The sequence below is a fragment of the Ambystoma mexicanum genome, chromosome 9 (assembly GCF_040938575.1).
Source record: "Ambystoma mexicanum isolate Mex_15411 chromosome 9, UKY_AmexF1_1, whole genome shotgun sequence".
NCBI classification, from domain to species: Eukaryota; Metazoa; Chordata; class Amphibia; order Caudata; family Ambystomatidae; genus Ambystoma; species Ambystoma mexicanum.
Genome location: NC_090931.1, coordinates 676,910,975 through 676,936,315, shown reverse-complemented (window position 1 = coordinate 676,936,315; position 25,341 = coordinate 676,910,975). Strand labels below are relative to the sequence as shown.

Below are 25,341 nucleotides of genomic sequence, written 5' to 3'. Positions count from 1 at the left end.
GAGGATAGTTGTTGTATTGTTCGCTGAAGGGTGAGCCAAGCAGGGAGTCAGAGCTTTGCAGGTGCAGTGATAAGGGGTACTGGGAACGAAGGCAAGGGAGAGAAGCTGGGCTTTTACACTTCTGGCTGTATTTTTCCACTCTTTGCTTCATGCTTGCTGTTTGCTCTTCGGCCGAGGGCAGTCTGGTAACCATGAAGAAGCAGGGTTTTCCCCATAAAGAGTGGAGGGAGAAGGGAGAGACAGCAAGAATTGGATCCCGGGTGATGCAGTCTCGCTAAGACGGAGGACTTAAGCGCAAGTGATCACTCTGCCTACCTGCTCTGTGTTAGGCAGAAACCTGTGCAGTTCCCTTGGGGACCACTGCAAAAGATTTAAGACTACAGGTATAGCAGTAAACCCACTTGGTAGCAGTCCGCACCACCCAGATTTACCTGGTAGCTGTGGCTGAGCAGTCAGACTTCCCTCAAGAAGAGTTAGGCAGTATGTAAAGTATACACAATATGTACCCAGGCACAATAGCACAAGCAAACACTGACCAGAGCTTGGTTTCAAAAGTATATAGTTATTTATTTATCAAACACACATAAGTTGAAATCACTCTAGCAAGATATAGTAAAAACACTTCAAACACAGTTATAATGAAAGCAGTTTCAACCCTTACTCCTATCTAGACAACTCTAGGTTAACACCACATAATTAAAACAGAGGTGAGCGCTTAACGTTAGATGACACTCTAGTAGGTTCAAGAAAGGGGTAAAAAGAAACAGAAATGGGTTAAACACACCACTCTAAGGTCCAGAACATTTGCAATAGGCTCAAAGAAGCACAAAGTCACAGGTGAGCAAAAGTCACTAGGCAGGGCCCACTCTTAGAGTAGCCGGAGCGAAAATGTGCCCAAGATCACACTGTTATTAGGGATTCAAAGTTTTGCAAAGAGTTAGAAAGAGTTTAGAGTGGCTTAGAAAGTTTAGCCAGGGTGTTCCAGGCACTCCCAGGTTCGAAAGCCGGGGGCTAAATCTACCCCGTACAGTCGGTGGCAAGGGAAGCCAGGCGGAACACGGTACCTTAAGCGGAAAGGATCCTCCAGCGGTGGCAGTTGTTCCAGGCAGTGGCAGCAAGGCTCGACGTCGGTCAGGGGAGAAGAAGTTCTCGCTGAAGAGCAGAAGAAGAGGGTCGTTGCACTGCCCGGGAAGAAACCAGCCGCGGAGTCCTCCGGTTAAAGGGTTGTACCGACTTTCGTGGTTGGGGTAAAAGTGGTGGGGTTCCGGTTGCCGGGGTGCTTGGCACTGGCAAGGCGGCCACGAGATACCTCGAGAAGCGAAAAGAAGGTGAAAACTGGTTGTCCCCACCAGTCAAGGGAAGGAGCCACTCCGTTAAGAGTTCTCCTCGGTCGTCGGGAAAAGTGGTGAGACGGTTCAGCAGGGCTCCACCGGGTGGTGTCGTCGAAGCAGGTCGGCTCAGCTCTTCCCTCGTCGGATTCTTGGTCCTGTGGTGACTTCTGAAGTTCCAGTCCCCAAAGCCCTGCTTTTATGCAGCAAACCCCCATTCACCCAGCCTAGCTGTCACTCAAACATGCTAAGTGGTGAGCCGGCCGGCTCACCACTTGGGCCAATCAGGACGGAGTGCGACTTGAGTTACCAAGGTAACTCAGTCCAGGGTGCCTAAATCCCCCTCCACCCCTCCTAAGTACCCCAGACAGAGTGGCACCACTTTGGAGGGCTTCTGTGGAGAAGCCCGCCAAAAGTGGAACAAAGGGCTCCACTTTGGGTCAGAGTTACAGAGGCGAACGCCAACGCCATTTTAGAATCAAGTTTTGGCAAAAAGTCCCAACCGGAGTTATAAGAATAAATATATAAACCGGCGGTATGTTTAAGGCTACCGTAAATAAATAATTAAATGTGTTAGCCTAAAACAATGGGAAATCCCATAGGGAAATATTCGCGGTCGAATATAAAAAGTAGTTTCCACTGCCACCAGCCAAAACTCGATCAGGGGGGACGGAGACGTGCCCCCTCGACTAACAGACCCTGGGGCAATCGAATTGCCCCAGCCAGTACGTCCACAATATGATGGTTTGTACTGGTTCTGTTCAGGATTCAAGACTAGCAAAGTCTTTGGTGACTTTACATGCCCTGGGAGACAGTAGTCGGTCCCAGGGTATGGAGTCTATGTTGGGGAGTCCCTAGGACACCCCTGGGTCACGGCACAGAGGGTGCTGTGTAACCCATATCACAAAAATACATGAGGCCCTATGGAGTAAAAGACCCCATAGCCCATTCAACACAAGGTTTAACCAAGAAAACACACTTCAACATGTCCAAGAGTGAGGGTAAAAGAGTCTCACTCTTGGCAGGAGAAAAAAAGAAACCCCAGAAATCCAGCAAAGCTGCTGGGGGACTCACTAGGTAGGGAAATTCAGCCTAAACAGAGAATTCTCCCTAACACTCTGGGACTAAGCAGTGTTGTGGTGGCCGTGATGAAGCCGCGGTGAAGGTGACGTCTGCAACCATACTAACGGTGAAGCTCCTTTTCTAGGTTTGTGTATAATCAATTATATGTTATATTTTAGTTATGTGTATGCATATTGGGTGTGAACAAAGGGCCTATAACAAGCTGTTTGTTTTCTTCTAACCAGTAGTCTAAGTGTGATTTATTGCCTCCCTGAGTCCAAGGCCCTGGTGTGCGACTGGAAATGCAAAACATAGAGTTAGTCCCTAAGAGAATCTGAGTAAGGGGCAGGAGATTACATACTTGTTTAGACCCCCCCACCATAGGGATTGTATGCGTATAATGTCCACTCCTGCTCCCTTGCCTGGTCGTGATTGGTGGAGTTCTGGCCAAGGATCTACGTTGGGCTTTCCCTGGTACAGAGGAATTGGGTGAGTACTCCTAAACTACTTTATGTACCTCATTTCTGGAACATGTACCTACCTTTTGGCCTTGCCAATACTTGAACTTCACTTTTAAAGGCTTCCAGCTCCCTGTAACAAGTGCCTACCTGGGACTTACAGTGCCCCTAGGCCTTCTTACTTAGCAGGAAAGAACGTTTTAAGTGATAGGGGCCTTATATTTATAAGTCATGGTATGAGTTTGTTAAGGCCTAATCAAACAAATAAGAGTCTTTTTGTACTTTGGTCTAATTTGATTTATTTGAATGATGTGTGTGGATCATTATACCATTACACAGCCCTATATCTCCTGAAGTCTTGCCAAACTGCTCTGCGGCACTACCTTGATAGAGCATGCCTAGACATAAGTGTAAATTACCCAGTTATCTAACTAGGGTGGCTTCCCAGAACCCTCACCCCAGGGCTGGTTCTGAATCTCAACAGAAAGGCATGCCCAGGAGCTTCACCTGAATGTCTGGGGCAAACCCTAAGGTCCTCAGCCAGTAATATCTACTGAGGACTCTTCAATTGGCTAAAGTACATGCCACACAGTCAGCCGTGTCAAGGCCTGACCGCAGAATGTGGTGTGGCAACTCTCTGCCATCCTGTACTCTGGTGTTGAAACCCCCTCTCATGTCACTGACTGGAAGATTTTCAGCTGCATCAGAAACCACAATTCAGATGCCAAAACAAAATGTGACTAAGGTGCAAGATGTGTTAACATCCCTCAAGCAAAGGATCCCTGAGGCTAACACTTGGCGCCGCCAAGCATCCAATCCCCTGCTTACTCAGAGGGGGGAGGTAGGGGAAGTAGGCTTGAAACTGGCCTGCCACGCTCTTTCTGGGGAGGCATCAGTGGATGGAAAGGTCAGATCTGAGGGTGTCGTACAGTGTTTCTTGGCCAGGTCTCGGACTACTGCAGGGACTGAGGCTGGCTTTTCCTAAGCCTCTAAGACTGGGGCCTCTAATGCTGGGCTGAAGGACATCAAGGTCTCTCTGTTAGGACCTTCATCCAGGTTGGCAGTTAATTCAAAGTGAACCTTTGGCTTGGTGGGTGCCAAAAAGCCTACTCTGTCTACCACTTTGGCCATCATCTTCTGTAAAATAGCCTGAGGCTTCACCATAGTTGGAATTGGAAGGATGTCCAGATATGGGGAGATGTCAATGCTGTTGGCCTCCTTAAAGTTGGAGGCCAGATCCATAAGATCCTCTCCTTCACCACAGAATTTCTCTGGGAAATCCATCACCTCTCTGGAGCACTGGGGTTTCAACCCAAATGGGATGGGGTCACCCTCCCATGAAAGACTTCAGACATCTTTGACATGAATTTGACCATTGAAAGTGGGACATACTTCTGAAGTGCGCCGGCAGTGAGGGGCTTCGGGGGCTTGATGCCTGAAGGTGGAGGAGCACAGCATCAGTCTGGATCAGAGTCCTTTAGAGCTGGTTGTGAGACCATAGGCGTGTGGTTGCGGATTCGCAAGGGGTCCCCTTCCAGTTGCTCCGAGTTTAGTGTGGGCCACATGGAAGCAACCAGCCTAGACGACAAAGCAGTTAGTGCTGGGGCCTTGGAAAAGATCTTGAACATCTTTAGCTGCAATTCTTCCCATTCCACTCAGGTAGAGGATTGGGTAGGAAATTGTACCTTTTGGGGCTGAAACATCAGACGTGGCTCCTCCTCTTCATTGAAGAATGGTATCTTGTGGAACCGCTTGGCCAGAAGGACCTCTTGTGGTGCTGCTTCTTATACTGGTCTTTTTGGGCCGTGGATCCTTTTTCTCTCCTCTGCTCCACGACCATGGACTTTTAAGGAGTGATTTTGTCATTTCTGCTTCGAAAGGTAAGAAGTTTTGTGACACGCTCCTGTACAGCCTCAGTGTGCATGGATTGGAATAACCCACAATCCTGTGAATCGATAACCTCCCCCAACAGTATAACCAAATCCTGTGGGGGTCAGAGATAGACTACCATGCAAGGCTTAAAGCCCAAGGCTTTCCCAGGATTAGACATGACAAAGTGGAAGTCGCTCATTTTTTTTTTTAATAGCAGTGTTCCCAGAGTATACACAGGGCGTGGAAAAAAGTTATCTGTGAACATAACAGGTCTATAGATACTGGACACAATGTCACGTCTAGCATGGGGTGCATAAAAAGCATAGGGCAGATCGGACGCCCAGCTCTGTTGCGCCCGCTCGTGGCGAAAGAGATTCCAAAGCAGCTGGTACTGAAGATAGAATATCATAGATGAGGACTCTGTGGGTGGAATGAACCAATTTGTAATAAAGAAACCAAAGGGAACATAGAAAGATAAAGGCAGATTAGGGGGAAGGTAGGGAAAGAGTTGGAGAAATAAAGGAAAATGCAGTGAAACCATGAGGAGGAGAGCGTGGAGGATCAACAAAGGGGTTAGTGGAAGAGAGAAAGCTGAAGAAGGAAGAAGGAGGATTACAAAGAGAAGAGACAAGAATGGGAGAGCAGAGGGTACTAAGCTGAAGTCCCCAAAACCAGTGATCAGCAGTAGAATAACAAAGTTCCCCATAATGCATGACAGTGCCAGACAGTAGAGATTCCCCACCACTGTTCATGGGGTGGAGGGAGGGAAGAAGACTGATGACCACAGGGTCCAACTCTTGTGATTGAGTCTGACGCTCAACCCCCATCTAGACAACCCAAGGCTTAACGGGTGGCCGTGCCAGGAAATCCAGCCATCTAAGAGAACCAACACGACATCCTGATAAGTCTAGTCTAAAAGGAGCCAAAAAAGAATCTTAGAGGGAAAAAAAGATGTGCATGACATCATCAACCCCAGAGACTGAGTGACTGGTTCCCACTAGGGGGGCAGACTTGTATGGGAGAGAGGGGAGGGACTGAGGAGCATGGCTCTAAAGAAAGGCTGGTTCAGTTGTGTTTACTTCAGAACCCCAACCCCGTTGCTCAGTTAAAGTTAATCCCCACGTTTCCTTTGTACATAATCAAGAGAACATGACCTTGCATTTTGGTTATGAGTTGTCTGTTAATCTCACAGCCACAACATATAATTTATACTGAGTGTTATCGACGAACACATTGATCAGAAGCATTTGATTTGTATTTTCCACTACAGGACTCAAACACCAAGAGTAGCATAGTTCACCCTTGTCTCAATGTTTTCTTTTCAGAACAACTCTACACGATTCCTCAAAAACAGCCTACAACATGATGACAAAGAACAGTAAAGACAGCTGAACCACAGCAGCAGTGAGGTTCAAGAAATCAACACTCCCAACTAAGTAATCAAGAGGACCAGAGAACATATCAGAGGCTCTGACCATACAATCTACAAGAAACACCAATGGTGGTTGCTGCAACTGTGCCTGGGAGAGAATATCTCCGTCATCTCAAAATACCCACTGTAAGGCCAGCAATCTTTGGGAGCAGCTAAAAATCAGGAGTAGTTACTGTGACAGGGTCACTGACATGGCCCTGTCAGGAGGAGATGGAGACCCCCTCCCAGCCTTGAGTCGGAGGGTCTGTGAGAAATTCATGGTAACCAAAAGTAAGACAGACACAAGTGATCACAGATCAAGGGTGTTTATTGAACAATGACAGTAGTATACAGGTTGGAAAAACGCCTAATCTAAAGCTAAATCTAAGATGGGGACAGATGTCGACCATCAAATGAAAACAAGGCAGTCCTAGTGGTGAAGTGTCAAACAAAAAAGGCCTATACTAAGAAAAACCTATTGCCAATTCCTTACTCTAAATACAAAGGGTGTGGCATAGTTCACAAGAAAAAAAAGAAGTGTTATCAAATAATAAGTCAGGATGCAGTGGCTTAGTTCTCCCTTCCCCATGTTTTAGTACTGGCTAGTGGTGGGAGCTATGAGCACAGTACAGTCTCGGGCTTCTCCAGGACTAGACGACAGTTCCAATGGCAGTTTAAGGACGTCGATGGCCAAGTCTCGGTTCCTTAGAAAGTCTCTTGCCTTCCGCACTGAAGTGTTCAAACAATAAATTAAAAGTTCTTTTACCAAATGAAAGTTCCCAAAACTCAATATGGGTGATGGTTTCACGCCTAGGAGCCCCTCTTCTTGGCGGACCCTTTTCGTATTTTAATTCACAATTTCCAATAGGGTGACGGCTTCACCCCTGGGACTCCCTCTTCTGGGCTGGCCCTTCTCAATTGTATTTCTTTACCACCGTTATTCTTTCCTCTTCACACTTTGGGTGATAGCTTCACTCCTTGGATCTCCCTCGCTCAGGCTCAGACCTTTCTCGACTGCCAACCCTTCGGTGACGAATTCCCCCTGGGATCTCCCTCCTTCGGGCTCGGACCTCTCTCGGCTGTCAGTGCTGTGACTATTAGCTTCATCCTGGATCTCCCTCATTCGGGCTCAGACCCGTCTTAGTCTCTTAATGTCTTTGTCAAACAGTACACTCTTTCGGCATTCCTCCTCCGGGTTCACCATTGCCTTTTCACAACTTTCCACTTTGCGGTGATGAATTTTCACCCTTGGATCCCCCACAGACAGGATCTGACCCTTCTTGATTCTTAGCCTTCCTTCACTGCATTTACTATGGCTCCTGGTCCCCCTCTTCTGGGCTGACCCCGCTTCACTTTGAATTTTCCCTCTTTACTTTTATACAGTTCATACACTTTTGGGATTCACTTCCCCTGCTTTTATACAATTCACAAACCAAATCCTTTCAATTGTATGGGGCTTTTGCTCGACCCTCACGTATGACCACTTTGTGTTCCTTCGGCGGCCTTCCTATGGCCTTCTGGTTTCCTTAGTTTCTCAATATGGGGCTTGACCAGAGTCTCTTGAGTTGGCACCCACGTGGTGCCGCTTTCCCTCTGCAACTGGTCTCCCCTTCACAATTTTCACATTTCATCAAAGTACATCTTTTCTGCTTCATAATTTGCCACTCTGCGATTCTCACTCAACACAGCCCGGTGCTTATCGGTTCTCCCCTCGACTCACCGGCTGTGCGGAACCGCTTGGCTTTCGGCTTCTTTGGAGTGAAGGCCGGTACCACGCGCGTGGAAGTCTCGTCTGCTCCGCATAGGCTTGCCCCGTGTACCGTTAACATCTGCAGCAGAACACTTTTGTGCTATTGTTCGCAGTCTTGAATTCTCTTCCAGGAAGGTTCAGTGAGCTGGGGACAAAAGGGCAAGGTCACTTCTCTCCTCGCCACTGTCTCGCTTCCCGCCGTCTTTCTCCTTCTCTTGAACTGCCGCTTGGTAGCCATCTTATCATGCCGTCTGCCGTACTCGCCTCCTTCACCTAGCTGATACTGTGCTCTCTGGCTCAACCTTTTATCCCTGTGGGGAAGGGAAAGTGTCGTCAGGTGTATATGTTTCTGATCAACTGCCTGACTTTGCCTGACTCTGGTGTCGGGACATGTCCGGGAAACGGTTCGACTATTAGTCTGATGACTTTTGTGTTGTGCGAAAGTGTTAGAGTCAGAAATGGGCAGGAGGTTAGGGATTTAGAATGTCCTACATGAGAGAATGGGGAAAAAGTGTTAAGGGAAGGAATACCCATTCTCACCCGTCGTCTTCCCACTCACACTCCCCTAGGGCCCCCCATCCAGGTGACCCTCCCTCCCTGGTCCACCCCAGGAACTGGATCCAATAGCAATGGGCGTGTCCTCGCCACCTGGATTGCAGGTCCTTGAGGTTTAGGCAGGAAGACACCTTTAGGTTTCTCACAGGCCCCAGTCCCTGTTCCTTCTTTATGTGCATGAATGTTTGCAATGCGTACCACTGTTGATCACCCCATGCCTTTACTGCCCCAGTTCTTTCTATTTGTTCCACAAAACTCCAGTACCAACAGCTTTAGCTGAACAACCCATGAACAGACGGACCAGGAGAGAGACACTGGGAAGCTGCAAGGCATCTAAGCAACCCGCACAACAAACCAGCGGAACGGCGAGCTACGCAACACAGCACATAAAAGACAGTAGACCAGTCTCAGAGCTTATGCATAGTGGGCCCCTCACCATTACAAGAACCTCTGTACACCATGCAAAACTGACAAGACAGTCCCCTTACCTGTAAACGGGCCGTGGACCAAACCACCCCTTGCAAACGGCATGAACATAATTCCAAAAATCCTAAAAACTGGAACATTGGGCCTCATTATGACCCTGCCGGTCCGGAAACAACAGTGGCGGTAAATCCGCCCCCACTGTTGTTTCCGAGTTCTGCGGGCGAAAGTGGAAACACTGGCTCCGTCAGAGTCAGACGAAACCAGTGTTTCCATTGTCCCCATCCCCATGGAGTCCTATAGGACTCCATGGGAATGGGGATTTATGGCATTCTGCCTCTGGAATTACCGGGTCACCGGGGTTGTAATGCCCTGGTGATTCTGGCAATCACGGCAGCGGAATGGTAGTTTGGGTTTATCGGCAGCCTGCCGGTTTTTCTGGCACGGCTACCGCCGGGCTCGTAATGAGGCCCATTGACTTTGATTTCAACGTGCTTCCATTGCAAACAGATGGAGGACCCGCAATTATAAAAGGGATCAGCCATAAGACCCCTTTTATGTTCTTGTCCACCTGTAACACCTTCCCTGGGGAAAGGAAAGCCAGCAGTTGGCCTGGGGAACCAGGTGAGGGTGAGAGCCAATAGAGAGGAGAAGGGCGTATAAAAGGGGTCACAGGACACAAGGAAGGTGTGGGTTATTTGCATGAGGTCAAGGGAGGAGGACGACGACCAACAAAACCTGGCGGAGGAAAGATGATAGAAAAGAGCATAAAGGGGAATTGCTGAAGGAGTAGGCAATGTATTAGTTGGCGTGAGAAAGTGGTACAGTGGTTTCAGTGTGCGTGCAAGTGATAGAGGGAAAGTAGGGAGTGAATGGAGAGGTGACTGGGGAGGGGAAAATAGAATACCAGATAGAAGATGGGATTAGCAGTACTTTGGGGGAGGGGGGTTGTAAGAAACCTAAAGGTGTTCTCCCAGTAAGACCTCGGGATTCCCATATTCTGGTGGCCAGGACACAGCCATCACTACTGGATCCAGTTCCTGGTGGTGGACCAGTGTGGGAGGGTCACCTGGATAGGGGAATTATGCTCAGGGGGATGCCCCAGGTGAGACGCGGTATGTCACAGGAAAAGAAGATGAAGAGGATGAAATCGCAGAGATCTTTGCAGGCTTAGATAAATCTAGCCACCTCTGCCCTCTTCTGTCTGCCGTATTAACATCCACCAAAGACTCCCCATGTGGTGTCTCGCATATAAACCCGAACCTAAAAACCACATCTTCCAGAAACCCTCTGCGCTCTATCCGACCACTGTCCATTATTCTTCTCCATATCCTTCCGATTACTCTTCTCCCGGTCCACAGATTATTTGGACAAAACATTACGGTTCCCCCAAAATACCCTTTGTTCATTTTCCGATCCCGGCCATTCCCATTTACCCCACAAATCCTACCAGTCTCGTCCTTCTAATTATCATTTTCCCAAATCCGAATTCAGTGGAACAGAGTACTACCTTTTCCACAAATGCTTTTGTTCTGTTTTACATCCCGGTCATTTTCGTTCATTTCGCAAACCTTCCCTATCATATTTTGTAGGACAAGCTAACCATACCATTTTTCCCCATCCTACCCCGAAGGACACTCGAAACCTCGAAACCCCGCTTTTTTCCAATACAAATGCTTTTTGTTACTGTGACTGAAAACGGACTTATGATGAAACTGTTTACCTGACATGTCCCAACCCAAGGGTCAGGCATAGTCAGGTAATTACTGACTATCACCACACACATCTTGCAGCCCTTCCCTTTCCCCACAGGGATAAAAGGTGGAGCCAGAAAGCACAGTATGAGCAAGGTGAGAAAAGCAAATGCGAAAGACTGCACAATGAGACAGCTAAACCAAGGCGGCAGTTGCGATGAAGGAGAAAGGTTGTGAGAAGCGAGAGGGAGGAGAGGAGAGAAAGAACCTTGCCCTTTTCATCCCAGGTACACGGAATCTTTGTCGAGGGGAGCCTAAAACTGCGAACAATAGAGCAAGTGTCCTGCAGCAGATGAGAATGGTGCACAAAACGAGCTTATAGTGATAAGCAGGAGCGAGGGAAGCACCCTAAGCCATGCTACCGGCCTTGGCTCCACAAAGGAACAGAACGCCAAGCGATTAAGCATGCCCGGTGAGTCCAAGGAGAATCGAGAGAAGCCAGAAGGTGTTGAGTGAGAACAACGGTTACTTAAATTACACACATTTTGGAAATGTGTGGTTTTGTCTATGAATACAACTGATCTGAATTTGAAATGCAATAGCTTAAAAAACTATTCTCTATCCCCCCCGCCCCTCTCCCGAGCCTTTGGGTGGTTGCCAAGGCGTAATCCCTTCCCCAATCTTGATTGGTCTAGAGCCCTCATAATCATCATGCTAGGGCAGCACACTGCCCGTTGCAGCCCCTGCGGCAAAGGACCAGAGGCAAAGGGCTGCGCCTGCAGAGACAGCCCCAGACCGTGTTGGCCCGTGTTAGCCTGTGGCGCCTGCAGCCGTCTGTCACGACCCTCAGCCCTGACCCCCACTGGCAAGCCCACAATCCAGGTGGGATCAGGGCTTGGATCTTTAATAAGGCCATACTTCCACTTTTCAAACCCTCTTGGGGCCAGTCCTGGCGCCTTTGGCGCCAGGCTCATCAGTTGGGAGAGGCATCTGTTAAGGGACTATTTTATTAAGGCTTTTAGCCAACATGGAGGCATCCACATAGCTAGGTTCCTAGAACCAAGCTATGCGGTCTAGTGTTTTGGGTGTGGTGGCCTAGGGACTACTTTACCTGTACTACTTTAAAGTGGCTATTTAAACCACACCCGAACAAGAACACACGCTTTGCGTTACTTTGCTTCTAGCAACGTGACGCTCACCGTGTCCAGCTTCTCGCGAACCCGATGAATTCCGGACCTGCAGAAAAAACAAAGAAACATTGTTAGCAGCAGAATCTTACCTGCAATCTTCATCCATCTCTGCTCACAGCTCCTGGGCATCTCTGTTGGAGGAGTTCGCTGCCCGAATCGAGGGACCAGAGAAAAGGAGAAAGACATTAACGGAGGTACTAGAGACATTACAACCATAAAAGCGCTTAAGGACTTACCTGGCTGGATACTTCTCGACCGGCACTGCTCCGGAAACCCCATCTGCGCTGGGTACTCTGCGCAACCTACAAAAGGGACAAAAACAGGTTAGTGAGAACAAGGCATCGCTGCACTACGCAAAGAGCCTCCTTACCGCATCATAGCGCTATAGCGCGCCATCACCTCCCAGTGAGAACCAGGACATCCCGTTGTCCGAGTGGACACTCCAAACCCCTAGAGGAGATAAAAGAGATATTAGGACAGACAAAAGGCATGCAAGAAATACGACGCCATTAATTGCAATAAGACCTACCTGAAAGACACTACAAGGGCTGCAGTCAGTGAAGTAACTGAACCGCCAGCGCCCACAAAAGCCACCGCGCCCATGCCCAGAGAGCAGGACGGAGAGCCCACCGATTCCGGCAACCAGGTGAGAAGGGAACCTGGAGGGGCTGGAAATATAAGGAGGCGGGGGATTAAACTGCTTACCTCGGTCGCCCAGTCCTGACCTACTCTTCATTTTCCAAGCAGAATTCCCTCGACACCGAGGCCACAGGGGAACCATCAGGAAGGGCACCAGCGACCAGCTGGCTGGGTGGCATCCCCGTGGATACCAGGTGAGCGTAACACCGTCAACCAGCAGCGACTGACAAGGTAGGGGCAGTCTGGACAGGGGGAACCAGCAATTACTGCTCCCCATTAAACTGTCCAACGCATCTACATTAGCCTATTATCAAATTGTTGGGTCTGACTATCTACATCCTGCCTTGCAGTTTAGACTCTGAGATGGATGATAAACTTTCCTTCTCCCTCAGTCGGAGGCAACCCTGCATATTACCCCTGCCAAGACTGCAAACACCAATAAGGTCAACACGAATTTGAAATGTGCTCTGCTTAACACCAGCTCACTCTCTAAGAATGCACTAATATTCATGACTATATTCTGGAAAGAGATTTGGACGTACCGTACCTTACAGAGTCATGGCTAAATGAAGCTAGTGGCCCACTGATTGAGTTGGCTACCCCAGATGGCTACAGCATCTTCTGTCAGAACCGCCTGTCTGGTCACAGGCGTATGGGGGGGGGAGGGGGTTTGGGAGGGTTAGCTATTATAGCAAAAAATCACCTCAATTTCTTCCAATCACCTTGCTCCTCCAAGGATTGTGAAGTTTTGCATCTCAAACTGACACTGTCAACAAATAGTTGCATAAACTTTGTCCTGATCTATCGTCCTCTAACGGAAATACCCAATTTTGAAGAAGATCTTTTCCACTTTCTCAATAAATGACAAGGACCCACTGTTCCACCTTGCTAGTGGTGGACTTCAACCATTGGTGCAATGACGTTGCCGGCCAGCAAGCAACCATTCTAGAGAAGGCGTTAAATAACCTTGACTTCCATGTCCTTAATAGTGTGCCCACTCATTAGGAGTCACACCCTTGACTGGACTGCAGTAAATAATCAAAAGTTAAAGTAATGGACACTCTCCCTTGCATCTGGTCCGACCACTATCATGTCTCCTTTACAATTCCAACTCCTGGGCCATCTCCTAAATCACTAAACCCTCAGAAAATTGAACTTTAAGAAGATTACGCAGCTGGACCTGAAAGACTGCCTTGACAGAATCATGTCGGCCACATCTGATCTGGACCCTCCTCCTATTCTTACTGCCACCTTTAATAGCCTTAGGCTCTCCATGCTGAATTGAGTGGCGCCGGTTAGGAGTAAACTGGTTAGAGATAATCCTTCTCACCAGAAATGGTTCACACAGGATCTGTGCCAAATGAAAATTCAGAAACGTCAGGCGGAGACCAAACAACTTAAATGCCCTTCAGTAGACAACAGAGCTGAGTGGACGATTTTAGACAAAGACTACAGGATAGCTATTAAGAGAAGCTTAAAAAAATCTCTACAACAAACAAATAGAGGAAGCAAACAGTCCTAAAAAAACTTTTTGAGATTGTGACGTCTTTAGAGATACCCAGTATTCTTTCCTTCACCATAGCTCCAACAGACCAAGTGTGTGCTGATATACAGACTGCCTTCGAAGCCAAGGTGGACAAGGCATGGGACAAATATCAGAGCTAAACCTTCGGCTGATAAACATCTACCTTTAGGTCCTCCTCCTGTTCCTCTGAACAATACATTAGAGCATATGTGTAGCTTAGCTCCTGTCTCTCTTGCTGACATGATGGCCACCCTCTCGACTATGCGCCCCTCTCCGTGTCCAGAAAACACCATTCCTCCACATTTTTTCTTGGACTACAAGGATATCTTTGCACCCTTTTTGATAAGATTAGTCAACTCCTCTTTTGGCAGTAATTAAGTCCCTGATTCCAAAAAGAAAGCCACCATCACCCCTCTGGTTAAAAAAACAGGACTGGACCCAAGTGACCCTGGTAACCTGCACCCCATCTCCAACTGTCATTTTCTCCTCAAGGTGCTTGATAAATGTGCTACTTACCAACTACACGCCTTTGTGGAGAAGACCAACCTCATGCATCCTAGACAGTCTGGCTTTAGGCGCCTCCACTGTACCGAGACTGCTCATTTAGCTATGCAGACGCACATGTTGAGAATCTCAGATGGAGGTCGCTCTGGCATGCTGGTTCTGCTGGATTTATCAGCGGCTTTTGATCTTCTTGACCATGACCGACTTCTGCTCGCCTTAGAGAAACATGGTCACTGCACTCCCGACTCAATTCTATGCGTGAAATAATTTCTCCAGAATTGTACCTCTCGAGTATTTTGGGGTGTGGCCACTTCTCCCTCTTCCCCCCATTTCCTGTGGGGTCCCTCAGGGATCATGTATGTCCCTCCTACGTTTCAATCTTTATTTTCAACCGTTTTGCTACCTGCTGGATGAGCTTGGAGTGTACTTCTCAAACTATGCTGATGACACCTAGCTAGTTCTTGAGTTATCAGAGGATTATGCCAAGGATGCCATCCTTCTTCAGACCATCTATCTTCACGTTGAGACCTGGATGAGCAACGACTGGATGTGTCTGAATGGGCATAATACCGAGCTGTTGGTTTTTGGCACCAAGCATGCTCGAGCAAAACTAGACCCCAGCTACCGATCATTCTCCATTCACGGTTGTCCAATTAAGGTCTCACAGAGTGTTAAAACTCTGGGCTTCTATCTTGATCCTCTGCTTAGTGCAGATGCTCATATTAATGAGACAGTAGAAAATCGTTCCTACTACCTTAGGCCCCAGTCTCAAAGTAACAGGAGGTGCGCAAGACCCGAAGGGAAACCAGAGGTGGAAGCTAGACGGGTTGGGGACCATAGGGACTGACATACCAAGCATCCGAGGAGAACTTCGTCACAGTGGCGACCATAAGCACACTGACCACAAGAGAAGTGTCTGGGACCCCAACAAACGGGGAATGAGCAAGCAAGGAGAACTTCCCCGTTGCAGTGGTGGCACTGAGCCCAGTGATCAGCAAAGAATGATTTGGGGCTTTACCAACGACAAAACAGAGTGTCAAAGTGTACATCAAACTGAGGGTTATGAGAAAAGGAAGTCCTCCTTCTGCAAAAGGGGCCAAAGCTCTTGGAGCATACTTTAAAGATGCCAGGAGAAGGGAGTAATTTGCCCAGGCTTTGTTGTGAACTGTGCTACGTAATGCCAGGAGAAGGGAGGCATTCTCCTGGTACTGAACAGAGTTGTAGAGATACCAGGGTTTTATTGGAAACTGTCTCCTGGATTTGGAATTGTGTAGAGGTGTGTGAAACCTGCAAGCCAGGGAAAGGGAGTCATTCGCCCAGGCATATTTTCATTGAAAGAGAACATTCTTTTGAACACTATACAAGCATCAGGAGAAGGGAGGCCTTCTCTTAGAGAAGGCACTTTCTGTTCAATTATCTTTTAGTTATAGTGTGAGGGCTAGAAGTAGGTTGTGACGCAGGGCGGTGGTGTTTTGATTTGATGGACATTCTGACAGACCTTTGAGCATTAGGTTTGAGGCAGGGAAACCCCTCTTAGAAAGAGAGATTGTGAAGGACTTTGTATACACAAATAAATGTCTATGACCAACACCATGCCACCTTTGTGTCAACTTCCTTCTTCTTCTGAAGGTTCAGATTGTACTCAAGCTCTAAGTGCCAAGATATTGAATCAATGCATAGCAATATCTACATATGCTGGTGGGATCATTATATGTGGATGTTTTTGCAAAACTTAATAACATTGTTAAAATAGAAAAATAGTAAAGTCCATTTGAGCCAAGGCACACATTCCAACAACACCACCTAGTAGCCATCGCTGGAATTTCACCTCCAGTTCTCAGCCACAACAGCAAGACATTGTGGGTATGCAAATTAGCTCAAACGCAAACCTTTTTCTCCAGGAAATGGTGTGTTTATATGTGATACATTACTCAGCGTAATCGTATTTCTGATGCTTGTATCTACTTAGAGTCACATGCTATGCATAGGCCGACATGTAGGGGAAGCCGTCGAGTATTACAGTTGTCGAAAAGGAACGTCGAAAGGGCGTGCAGGTAACACTATCCCTAGTGTGAAGTCCACTGTACCCATGGTCCTTCACGCGTTGAGGTACCGCCGATTGTTTTGCTTCTGACATGAGGTAGCATGAAGTGTAGCTTGAGTACAGGTGTATTAAAGCAGATATGTATCGGATAAAGCTCGGATAAACATCCATGCACCTTCTTTCCAAGGAGAGGAAGGGTGGGCACATGTGAATCAAAGCAGATACAAGCGTCAGAAATATAATTACGGTGAGTAATGTATCCCTTCTGAGGCTTGTGGAATCTGCTTCGATCTCATGCTATGCATAGATTAGCGAGCAGTGTTGGGAGAAGGTGGTGGGTTGTGAGATGGTTCAGCTGCAAATAGATGTTTTAGAACCGCTTGTCAAACCTGTGTATCTGCTTTAGAATGAGTGTCAATGCAGTAGTGCTGAGTGAAAGTGTGTACTGAGCTCCATGTAGCTGCTTTGCAAATGGTGTCCAGCGGGACATTTGCGACAAAAGCCAAAGTAGCTCCCGTACCCCTTGTAGAGTGAGCTCTTGGTGTGAAAGGCAGTGTTTTGCTTAATAACGAGTAACAGAGCTGTATGCATCTGACAATCCATCTGGAGATGGCATTCTTGGAAATGCAGTCCCCCTCTCTACCTGGTGCTACGGAGAAAAACAGTTGGTCTGTTTTTCTGAGCGGTCTGGTCTGGTTTACATAGTAAAGGACCACCCTACTTACATCGAGTGTATGGAGTTTTCTCTAGGCCAAGCTTGTTGGGTTCTGGAAGAAGGCCGCTAGCTCAATGGATTGGTTTACGTGAAATTTGGAAATTAATTTAGGTGAAAACCTTGGGTGTTTTCGTAAAACCAATTTGTCCTTGTGGATGACAAAGAATGGAACCTGCACTGACAATGCTTGAAGTTCACTAACCCTTCTTATGGATGTAATGGCAACCAAGAATGCAGACTTATATGGGAGATGTTTAAGACTTGATTTATGCATAGGCTCAAAGAGGGGGTCCCAAGAGCTTTGCGAGTACTATATTGAGATCCAAGCCTGGCAGTGGGTTAGAAATAGGAGGGTGGAGTCTCTTTACTCCATCCATAAATGCCTTAATGACAGGAAACTTCCACCATGATACCTTCTCCTGAGAGGTGGTGTAAGCTGATAAAGCCACTAGGTGAACCTTTATAGAGTTAAATACTAACCCTGAGTCTAACAAGTGGAGCATATAATGAAGAATGTGGGATGGAGTACAATCTATGGGTTTTATTTGTTGAGACTGGCATCAAATTACAAATCTCCTCCACTTGTTGAAATAATAGTGTCTGGTGTTTGGTTTAAGTCCCTCCGTGAGGCTATTCATACACCTCTGTGGTAGATTCAGATGTCCAAACTCTATGACCTCAGGAGCCATGCTGCCAGGTTCCATGAGTGAGGTTGAGGGTGTAATGTTATTCCACTCTGCTGGGCTAGTAAATCGGTCTGGCACAGGAGTTTGATGGGATCGCACATCACCATTTTGTGCGGAATTGGATACATTGGGTGTCTTGCCCACATAGGAGCAACTAGGATGAGCGTCATCTGTTCTCTGTGAATCTTGATCACCACCCTGTTTATTAGAGGAGTAGGTGGAAAAGCATAAGCAAATTTCCCTGACCAGCTCATCCATAGGGCGTTCCCCTTGGAGTCCGGATGGGGAAACCTGGATGCGAAGTCTGGGCATTGCTTGTTTTCTTTTGCAGCAAACAAGTCTATTGAGGGGAAATCCCATTGTGAGAAGATGTGCTCTATGACACTTCTGTTTAGACGCCATTCATGTTCTCTTGGTAGGAGATCTCTGCTTAGCGAGTATGCTAGGCTGTTGAGTGCCCCTGGAACATGTTGGGAAGTTAGGAACATCCCCTGTCTGAGCGCCCATTTCCATATTTTCTGTGCTAGTCTAAACAGATATGGAGAATGCCCCACCCCTGCTTGTTGACGTAGAACATTGCAGTGGTACTGTCGGTCAGGATCTGTACCGACTGATTTGTCAACTGTGTTTCTAAAGTCTAAAGCGCTTTGAACACAGCCAGAAGTTCCAGCAGGTTAATAGGGTTCTGTGCAGTGATGTGAGTCCACAGACCATGCGCTGTGAGATGAAAGTGATGTGCCCCCCACCCAGAGAGTGACGCGTCTGTTGTAATTACAGCTTGCAGCGCCGGATCGTGGAAGGGTTTTCCATTTAACAGATTCTCCTTTGTCAACCAGCGAAGGGCTTGTACTAGTGTTGGCGAAACGACCACTAAATCATCCCAATGACCACTTGCCTGAGACCACTGTTTTGCCAACCATTCCTGCAAGGGGCGCATGCGAAAACAGCTTATCTGGTGCCCGGCTTGATACTGTGGTATTTGCAGTAGCATGTTTTGGATTCTTTCCTTTGATGGAAAGACTAGCCCTTGTTCCCTATTTATGACAGCTCCTAGGAACTGTTTGGTCTTGTTTGGAACAAGGCTTGATTTTTTCTTGTTTATAGAGAAACCCAATTCTAAAAGAAGGTTTATTGTTCTTTGCGTGTTTTGTCTGCAGATTTGGGTGACTCCTCTCTGATCAGCAAGTTATCCAGGTAGGGGTACACTGGGATTGCCTCCCTGCGCAGGTGCGCTGCTGCCACCGCCAGTACCTTGGTGAATACCCTTGGAGCGGATGCTATTCTGAAGGGTAGCACCTTGAATTGGTAGTGCTGGTTTGCAATTTTGAAACGCAAGAATCTTCTGTGCGCTGGGAACATTAAAATATGAAAATAGGCATCTTTCATATCCAATGTTGCCATCGAGTCCCCCCGCTTTAGCAGTGTGAATACTTCTTTTAGCTTTGTCATGCAGAATTTTTGTGGCTTGACATAGGTGTTTGCAGGGCGCAGGTCTAATACTGGGCGCATTGTTAGATCTTTCTTTGGCACAAGGAAGTAGGTTGAATAGATACCCTTGTTTACCTGGTTCGCTGGGATGATTTCAATGGCGTCCTTGAGCAGCAGCGTTGCAACCTGTTCTAGAAGGATGTGTTGTACCTCCTTCGTAGTTGGTTTGTGACGCGGGGGATGGTTTGATGGTCGCTGAAGTAATTCCACTCAATAACCACCCGCCACAGTCGATAGCACCCACTTGTCCGAAGTGATTCCCTCCCATGATTGGAGGAAGTGTGTTATACGCCCTCCTACTGGAGAGGCATGGGAGGGAATCTGAAGCAGTTGGTCATTGTTTCAGAGGTATTGCTGCACCTCTGGAAGTGGAGGACCTGCGCCGGCTACGAGATCTACGCTGGCCCCTTTGGAAACGTTGCAAGGGATGTCCCTGATGGTTTCCCCAGGATGACCCCTGACTTTGGCCATAGCCGGAACCTCTTTGTGAGATCATCGAAAGCGACGAAAATTGTTTCAGCCTCTTTGGCCTGGTGGTTTACTGGTTAGTTGGCCTAATGTGTTGCCTGTGTCTCCAGTTTGAATCCTCACTGGCGGAGCCATCTATGCAGTTTTAAGATTTTCCCTTCTGCAATGATTCTGCCTGTGTTATCCGCGGCAACCAAGTTATTCTTCAAGATGCAGTTCAACATGCCTTTCCTTCAGCTACAGCGAGAGACAGTTGGGACTTGAGAGGTTCAGGTGCTGATGCCATTCGAGTTGCAAATTTGTCCCACTTATGGCAGTTGTAACTCGCCAATAATGTGCTATTGTTTGCGATCCGTGTCTGAAAGGCTGCTGAGGTGCCACTTACCTCCCTAGAGTGTCTAGCTTCTTGCTTTCCTTATCTGGGGGAGCTCCAGATGAGGCTAGCGGTGTTCCTGCCCTCTTTCAAGTAGTGGTCACTACTAACGAGCCTGGTTTTAGTTGACCCTTTATGTAAAGTGTGTCTGTGGTTGCAGGGCGGAACATCTTTTCAATATGTGGATTCACAGCCAGCATCTGGCTTGGCGTTTCTAGTGAGGGCTGAATTCTCCTTTGTATTGATTGGATTTGTCCCCTAATATGTCCTCTACAAAATCCTTAACCAATTGCGTCTCCTGGGTCTGAATTTGGAAATGCTCTTCTGCTTTTATGAGCATATCATTAATTAGAGGTTGATTGTCCACTGGTGAGTCAGCCACTGGTGCATCTAGGCGATCGGGACAGGGTAAAATGTAAACGTTCTCCTCATCATAATAGTGATCTCCCCCCAGCCCCCCGCACCCCCTGCTCCTCAGTGTCTGAATTGGGATCATAAAGATCATATTGGACAGTGTCTTGCTGAGGACTAATTAAGAGGGTGTCCGGGCGTGGCCTCTTTGTTGGGGGTTGTGAAGTGGATGTGCCACTAGTGGCTGGCGTGTTCTGTAGGCTCCGTTTTGCCTGTGGATTATTTTCAAAGAAATTTGCCATGAAAGACATTCTACGCATTACCCTATCAATGTCTTCACAGGACCATTGAGAGGAACTTGGTATAGTAAGAGGAGTTTGTGGTATTTCTGCAGTAGGCTGCTTATGTCTCATAGCACCTGCTAGAGTATCCTCTCCTTGGGAAGCACTCTCTTTCTCCTTGTGAGGTGTACTACCTTTCTCCTTATGGGAATGACTCTTAGAGGATGGGTGAGACTGTTTTTTCGACTTTGTCCCTTTAAGGAGTTTGTCCGGGACATGTTTTTGCACAAGCTGGGCTATTTTAGAGGAACTGGTGCTTTTCGCCGCTTTCGACATTAGTAAGTGTCAAGTCTCAGCAGAAGGGTGGACCGAAGCTGCGTCTACCGACGCTCGGCTTTCGGCCGCTGGTTTGGACACAAAATCTGCGTCGCCTTTGTCGTGCGACTTTGCCAGCCTGTTGTGTGGCAATCAAGATCTTGAGTGCCCAGAGGACAGGGAGCTTGTGGACCTACCCCTTGACGCTGTGTGTGGCCGTACCCTCGTTGTGGTCCCGTACAAGACAGAGCTTGCACACCCGGTCCTAGTCTTTCCAGGGGAACTTCTTGTTACAACTGGGGCAGAATTTAAATGGTGTGTTTTCCATACTTGGTTGGAATGGCAGTTAGGCGAAAATAGAGAGGGTAAAGGGGAATATGTATTCTCTTAGAGCCCTAAGAAATGTCCACCCCAAACTCTCCCTATTGTCTGGGCCGAGGCCTGGTGCTGCCTTTCAGGGCCGAAGGGGTGTTGTCGAGTCAGGATGTTTGTCCGACGACGTTCGTCCTTATCGCCACCGTCGAAAATGTTCGTCGAAGGTCTGTGATTTAAAGGATAGAAAGAGTAACTAACTCTAATGAAGTTTTAATCAATGGCGCTCGCCGAACAGGAACTCCGCAATTTAGCATTCGTCGATGATGGCGGAAAGAATACAATCTGAGGGACCTCGACGCATGAAGGACCATGGGTACAGTGGACGTCACACTAGGGATAGTATTACTGGCACGCCCCGTTGACGTCCCTTTTCGAGTTTAGAAAAAACAACAAATGTAATACTCTGCAGCTTCCAGTATTGGCAAAGCACATTTACTTTATTGGCGTTACTGCAATTTAGGTAACAGTTCACTTTAATTCCATAATTTAGCTGCAATTACACCTGAAAGTACAAGCAGAAAAGCGACACTAGAAGTATTCTAAAACATGCATCAAGTTCAAAACATTTTAATCAACAAAAATATTTCAATGTATTCATAAATGTCCTACCCATAATAAATCCGGATTGTGTCAAGCAGAAACTGCACTCCATACTTCTTCCTGAAAAGCTTTCTACTGTCTTTGATGATGGTTGAAAGGTATTGTATGTGCCCTGAAATACAAAGTTGACACTTTGAATTAAGGGTTGGTGTTTGCCAAGAGAATCAGAAGACATCTGTTGTGATTATAAGATAATCATTGACAAGTCAAAATAATAGTGGCATTTCTGGCATCTTTGAAGTTATGACTAAAGAACTACCCACGGTTTTATCATTTTTGACTTAATGTGCATTTAGATTTTATGTCATCTCCGGATTTGTAGTCTTAGAGACCTAGTGATTACTGTCAATCTTTTACCAAATGATACAAATGTTTTTATGTAGGTTTTCTACTGTCTACAATGGCAGATCTTAATGTGAAATATTAAAGAGAGTTCTGATGGCAGCCATACCCTGTAAGACAACCTTGTCCTATTTTTATAACATTTGACAGTCTCACCAAAACTCCAACCAGGTAAATGCCTTAATAGTCACCTTTGACGAACACATTACAAGAAGGCGTTTAAATGCCAGGTACCACATTCTGATTTACTATTCATTTCTCTGGACATTCTTCATTTTAGAAATGTTTAGCATCGGGGACTCCCGAAACTTTCAATACCCTACACGCACTATTAAATGTGCGCTACAACGCCAAGAGGATCACAGAAAGTGAAGGCAGCAAGTACAAACATGTTTTCAGAATACCTGCTGTTAAATTCAACATCAACAGTTTGAAAAATGAATGTTTAAAAATAGATGTTTGAAATTACAAAAAGGTAAACGCCAAAAAGAAAATAACCAGTACAAATAGTTGGGAGGAAAATGAAGAGCGCCAATTCCTTTTGCCATTAAAATACTTTTTTAATGGCAGAACATCTGGGTCAAACAGAGTAAAAGGGGTAGCAATGGGGGCATTGACCGAATATAATATACACGCACAACTACATAATGGGGAACATACATTAGAATGTAGGTGGAAGATTGGATAAAGGGGTGCCAGGAGGGCAGCATAAGAAAAGTCAGAGAAAATACATATTTTCAAACCTACATTTTAAAATTAAATTTTGACTTTAATTTTCAAACGTTGGTGTATCAAACTTTAAACTTTCTAACTTATCACCTATAATAGAAAACTCAGCAGTAAGATCATCATTCATAAACAGTGTTTTTGTTTCAGACACACACACTTCCATCAAGACTTTACACCCACTGGTCGCTATTCTATCATGGAATGCATTTGTATAGCTTCTTGTTAAATTATAGCTGCTTAGTCTTGCTTTTGACATGGTGGATAGAACAAGACTTTGGAAGAAATTACATATCTATAACTTTCCAGACGACCTATTAGATATCTTGATGCGCATGTACAGCAAGACTCCGATCAAGGTAAGAATGAACACAGGGCCATGTAACAGAGGCTATCCCGACAGAGAGGATTGAGGCAGGGATGTGGGTTGGCTCCCTGACTCTTTAATCCATACATATCAGATCTGGGGGACTTCATGGAAACAGCATAATTTGTACCCCCATATATTGGTAGCAAAAGCGGTTTCTGGTTAAGCTACGCAGACAATGTCCTATTCATGGATAAAACACAGATAAGTCTGCAGAGACTTCTAACAAGATTTGTTGAATACACAACATTCAATATGTTGCAGGTAAATTCTGTAAAGACTAATCTGCTGTGTATCAAAGGTAAGGGAATGAAGCATGCACATTTTAAGTCAGTAATGGGAGAGAGCCAACTAGCTGTGGTACAGATGATGAAATAACTGGGCTTTATTTTAGCAGGAACTACACATAGAACTGTTTTAGAAAGCAGCCTGAGAGAAAAGGCAATGCAGCTGGGAACCCAAATGCTTCACATTTGTTAACAAATATTGCCGTTTCACACTGAAGCCTTTGATAATATTTTATAATAGGAAGGTAATACCTGACATTTTATATGGACTGGAGATCAGTTCATCCGGAGAATTTGAGTTCGATAGATTGGAGGGCATAATATGGCGGAAAGCATTAAATCTGCTGAATTGTGTCCCGGCAACTATCGTACGCTATGAGATGGTTTTAACATGGCTGATGTAGTTGCATCGATAATGTTATCCCTCTTCAGGAAGATAATTATGGCTAAGTCTGAATCACTATATTGCGTGGTTAAAAAATAAATAGAGGGGATGGCCACAAGGGGTGGCACGGATGAGTTTCCACTCCGTGTGAGCTCCTCCACCGTAGGTCTGTGACGTGACTTGAGCCCCCGTCACACAAACCCCCCCCGAAAAATATTTAGCAGAGAGGGTGACTAAAGACCCCTCCACACCTCCACCAGGAGAAAACGTGAAGAAAATCAGATCCAGGAAAGGGGAGAAACCACTGTCTAAAGTTGCACATTGCAGGACCCCTTCAAAGCGAAAGTAAAACTTCCAGACATCAATGCGCCAGCCAGGAATTGGCCCCCCAGTGATAGCGGTCACTTGGACGAGCGGCTCGCACAACGCCCTTCTTAGCCCCCACCCCCTGCACCTCCCATCCAAGCGGGGAGCGGAGAAGTGTCCAGACTACAAGCGCGGCAGGCCCAGGGGGGGCCTCCCTGCGGCTGATTCCAGCTTGCGTGTCACCAAGGATCGGAGAAGGAGCTCTGAGTGTCCGCGGTAAGAAAACGCACCCCCCAACACCCTGAGAGCAGCAAGGATTGAGCGGCTACCCCACCCGGAAGCGCAGCACCCTGCCGGCGGACGCCCCGACCACGCGGAAGGCCCGGAGGGTCCCGCCACAATATCCCCCGTCTGACAAGCTCTGTCTCCGGCACCCGGCGCCCCATCCCCAGGCCGGATCTAGGTGGCACCCGGCGGTGACAGGAGGGGGGTGGGGGGAGAGAGACCGGAGCACCTGCAAAGTGACATGAGAGCCCTAGGGACTTAACCTTACCAATGGAGCCACGCGACGCGAACTCTGAGCGTCTCCATGACTCACTCCTGCGCACCTCATTCATAGGAAGTGAATGAAATATACCAAAAGATAAGTCTGCACACCGTACTAAAGCTGCCCCGACGAACCACACACGCACAGAACAACCTTGTCAGAACTAACAGATCAGCCCCCCACCATGCAAGGAATGCATACTACCACACACCCAGCGAGGAGAACTGGCAAAAAGGGAGAAGGCCACCTATAGTTCGATCCAAGCGCACTTATA

General features: G+C 47.0%; 1 protein-coding gene across 3 annotated transcripts in view; it reads right to left on the bottom strand.

Moving 5' to 3' along the window:
* NBEAL1 (neurobeachin like 1) overlaps window positions 1-25,341 on the bottom strand; it is a 2,018,929-nt gene that overhangs the window by 1,136,705 nt on the left and 856,883 nt on the right. For all 3 annotated transcript variants that reach the window (XM_069615520.1, XM_069615521.1, XM_069615522.1), the window contains one exon: window positions 22,117-22,219. In XM_069615520.1, coding sequence (XP_069471621.1) covers window positions 22,117-22,219 — 103 coding nt within the window. The remainder of the gene's footprint in view (window positions 1-22,116; window positions 22,220-25,341) is intronic.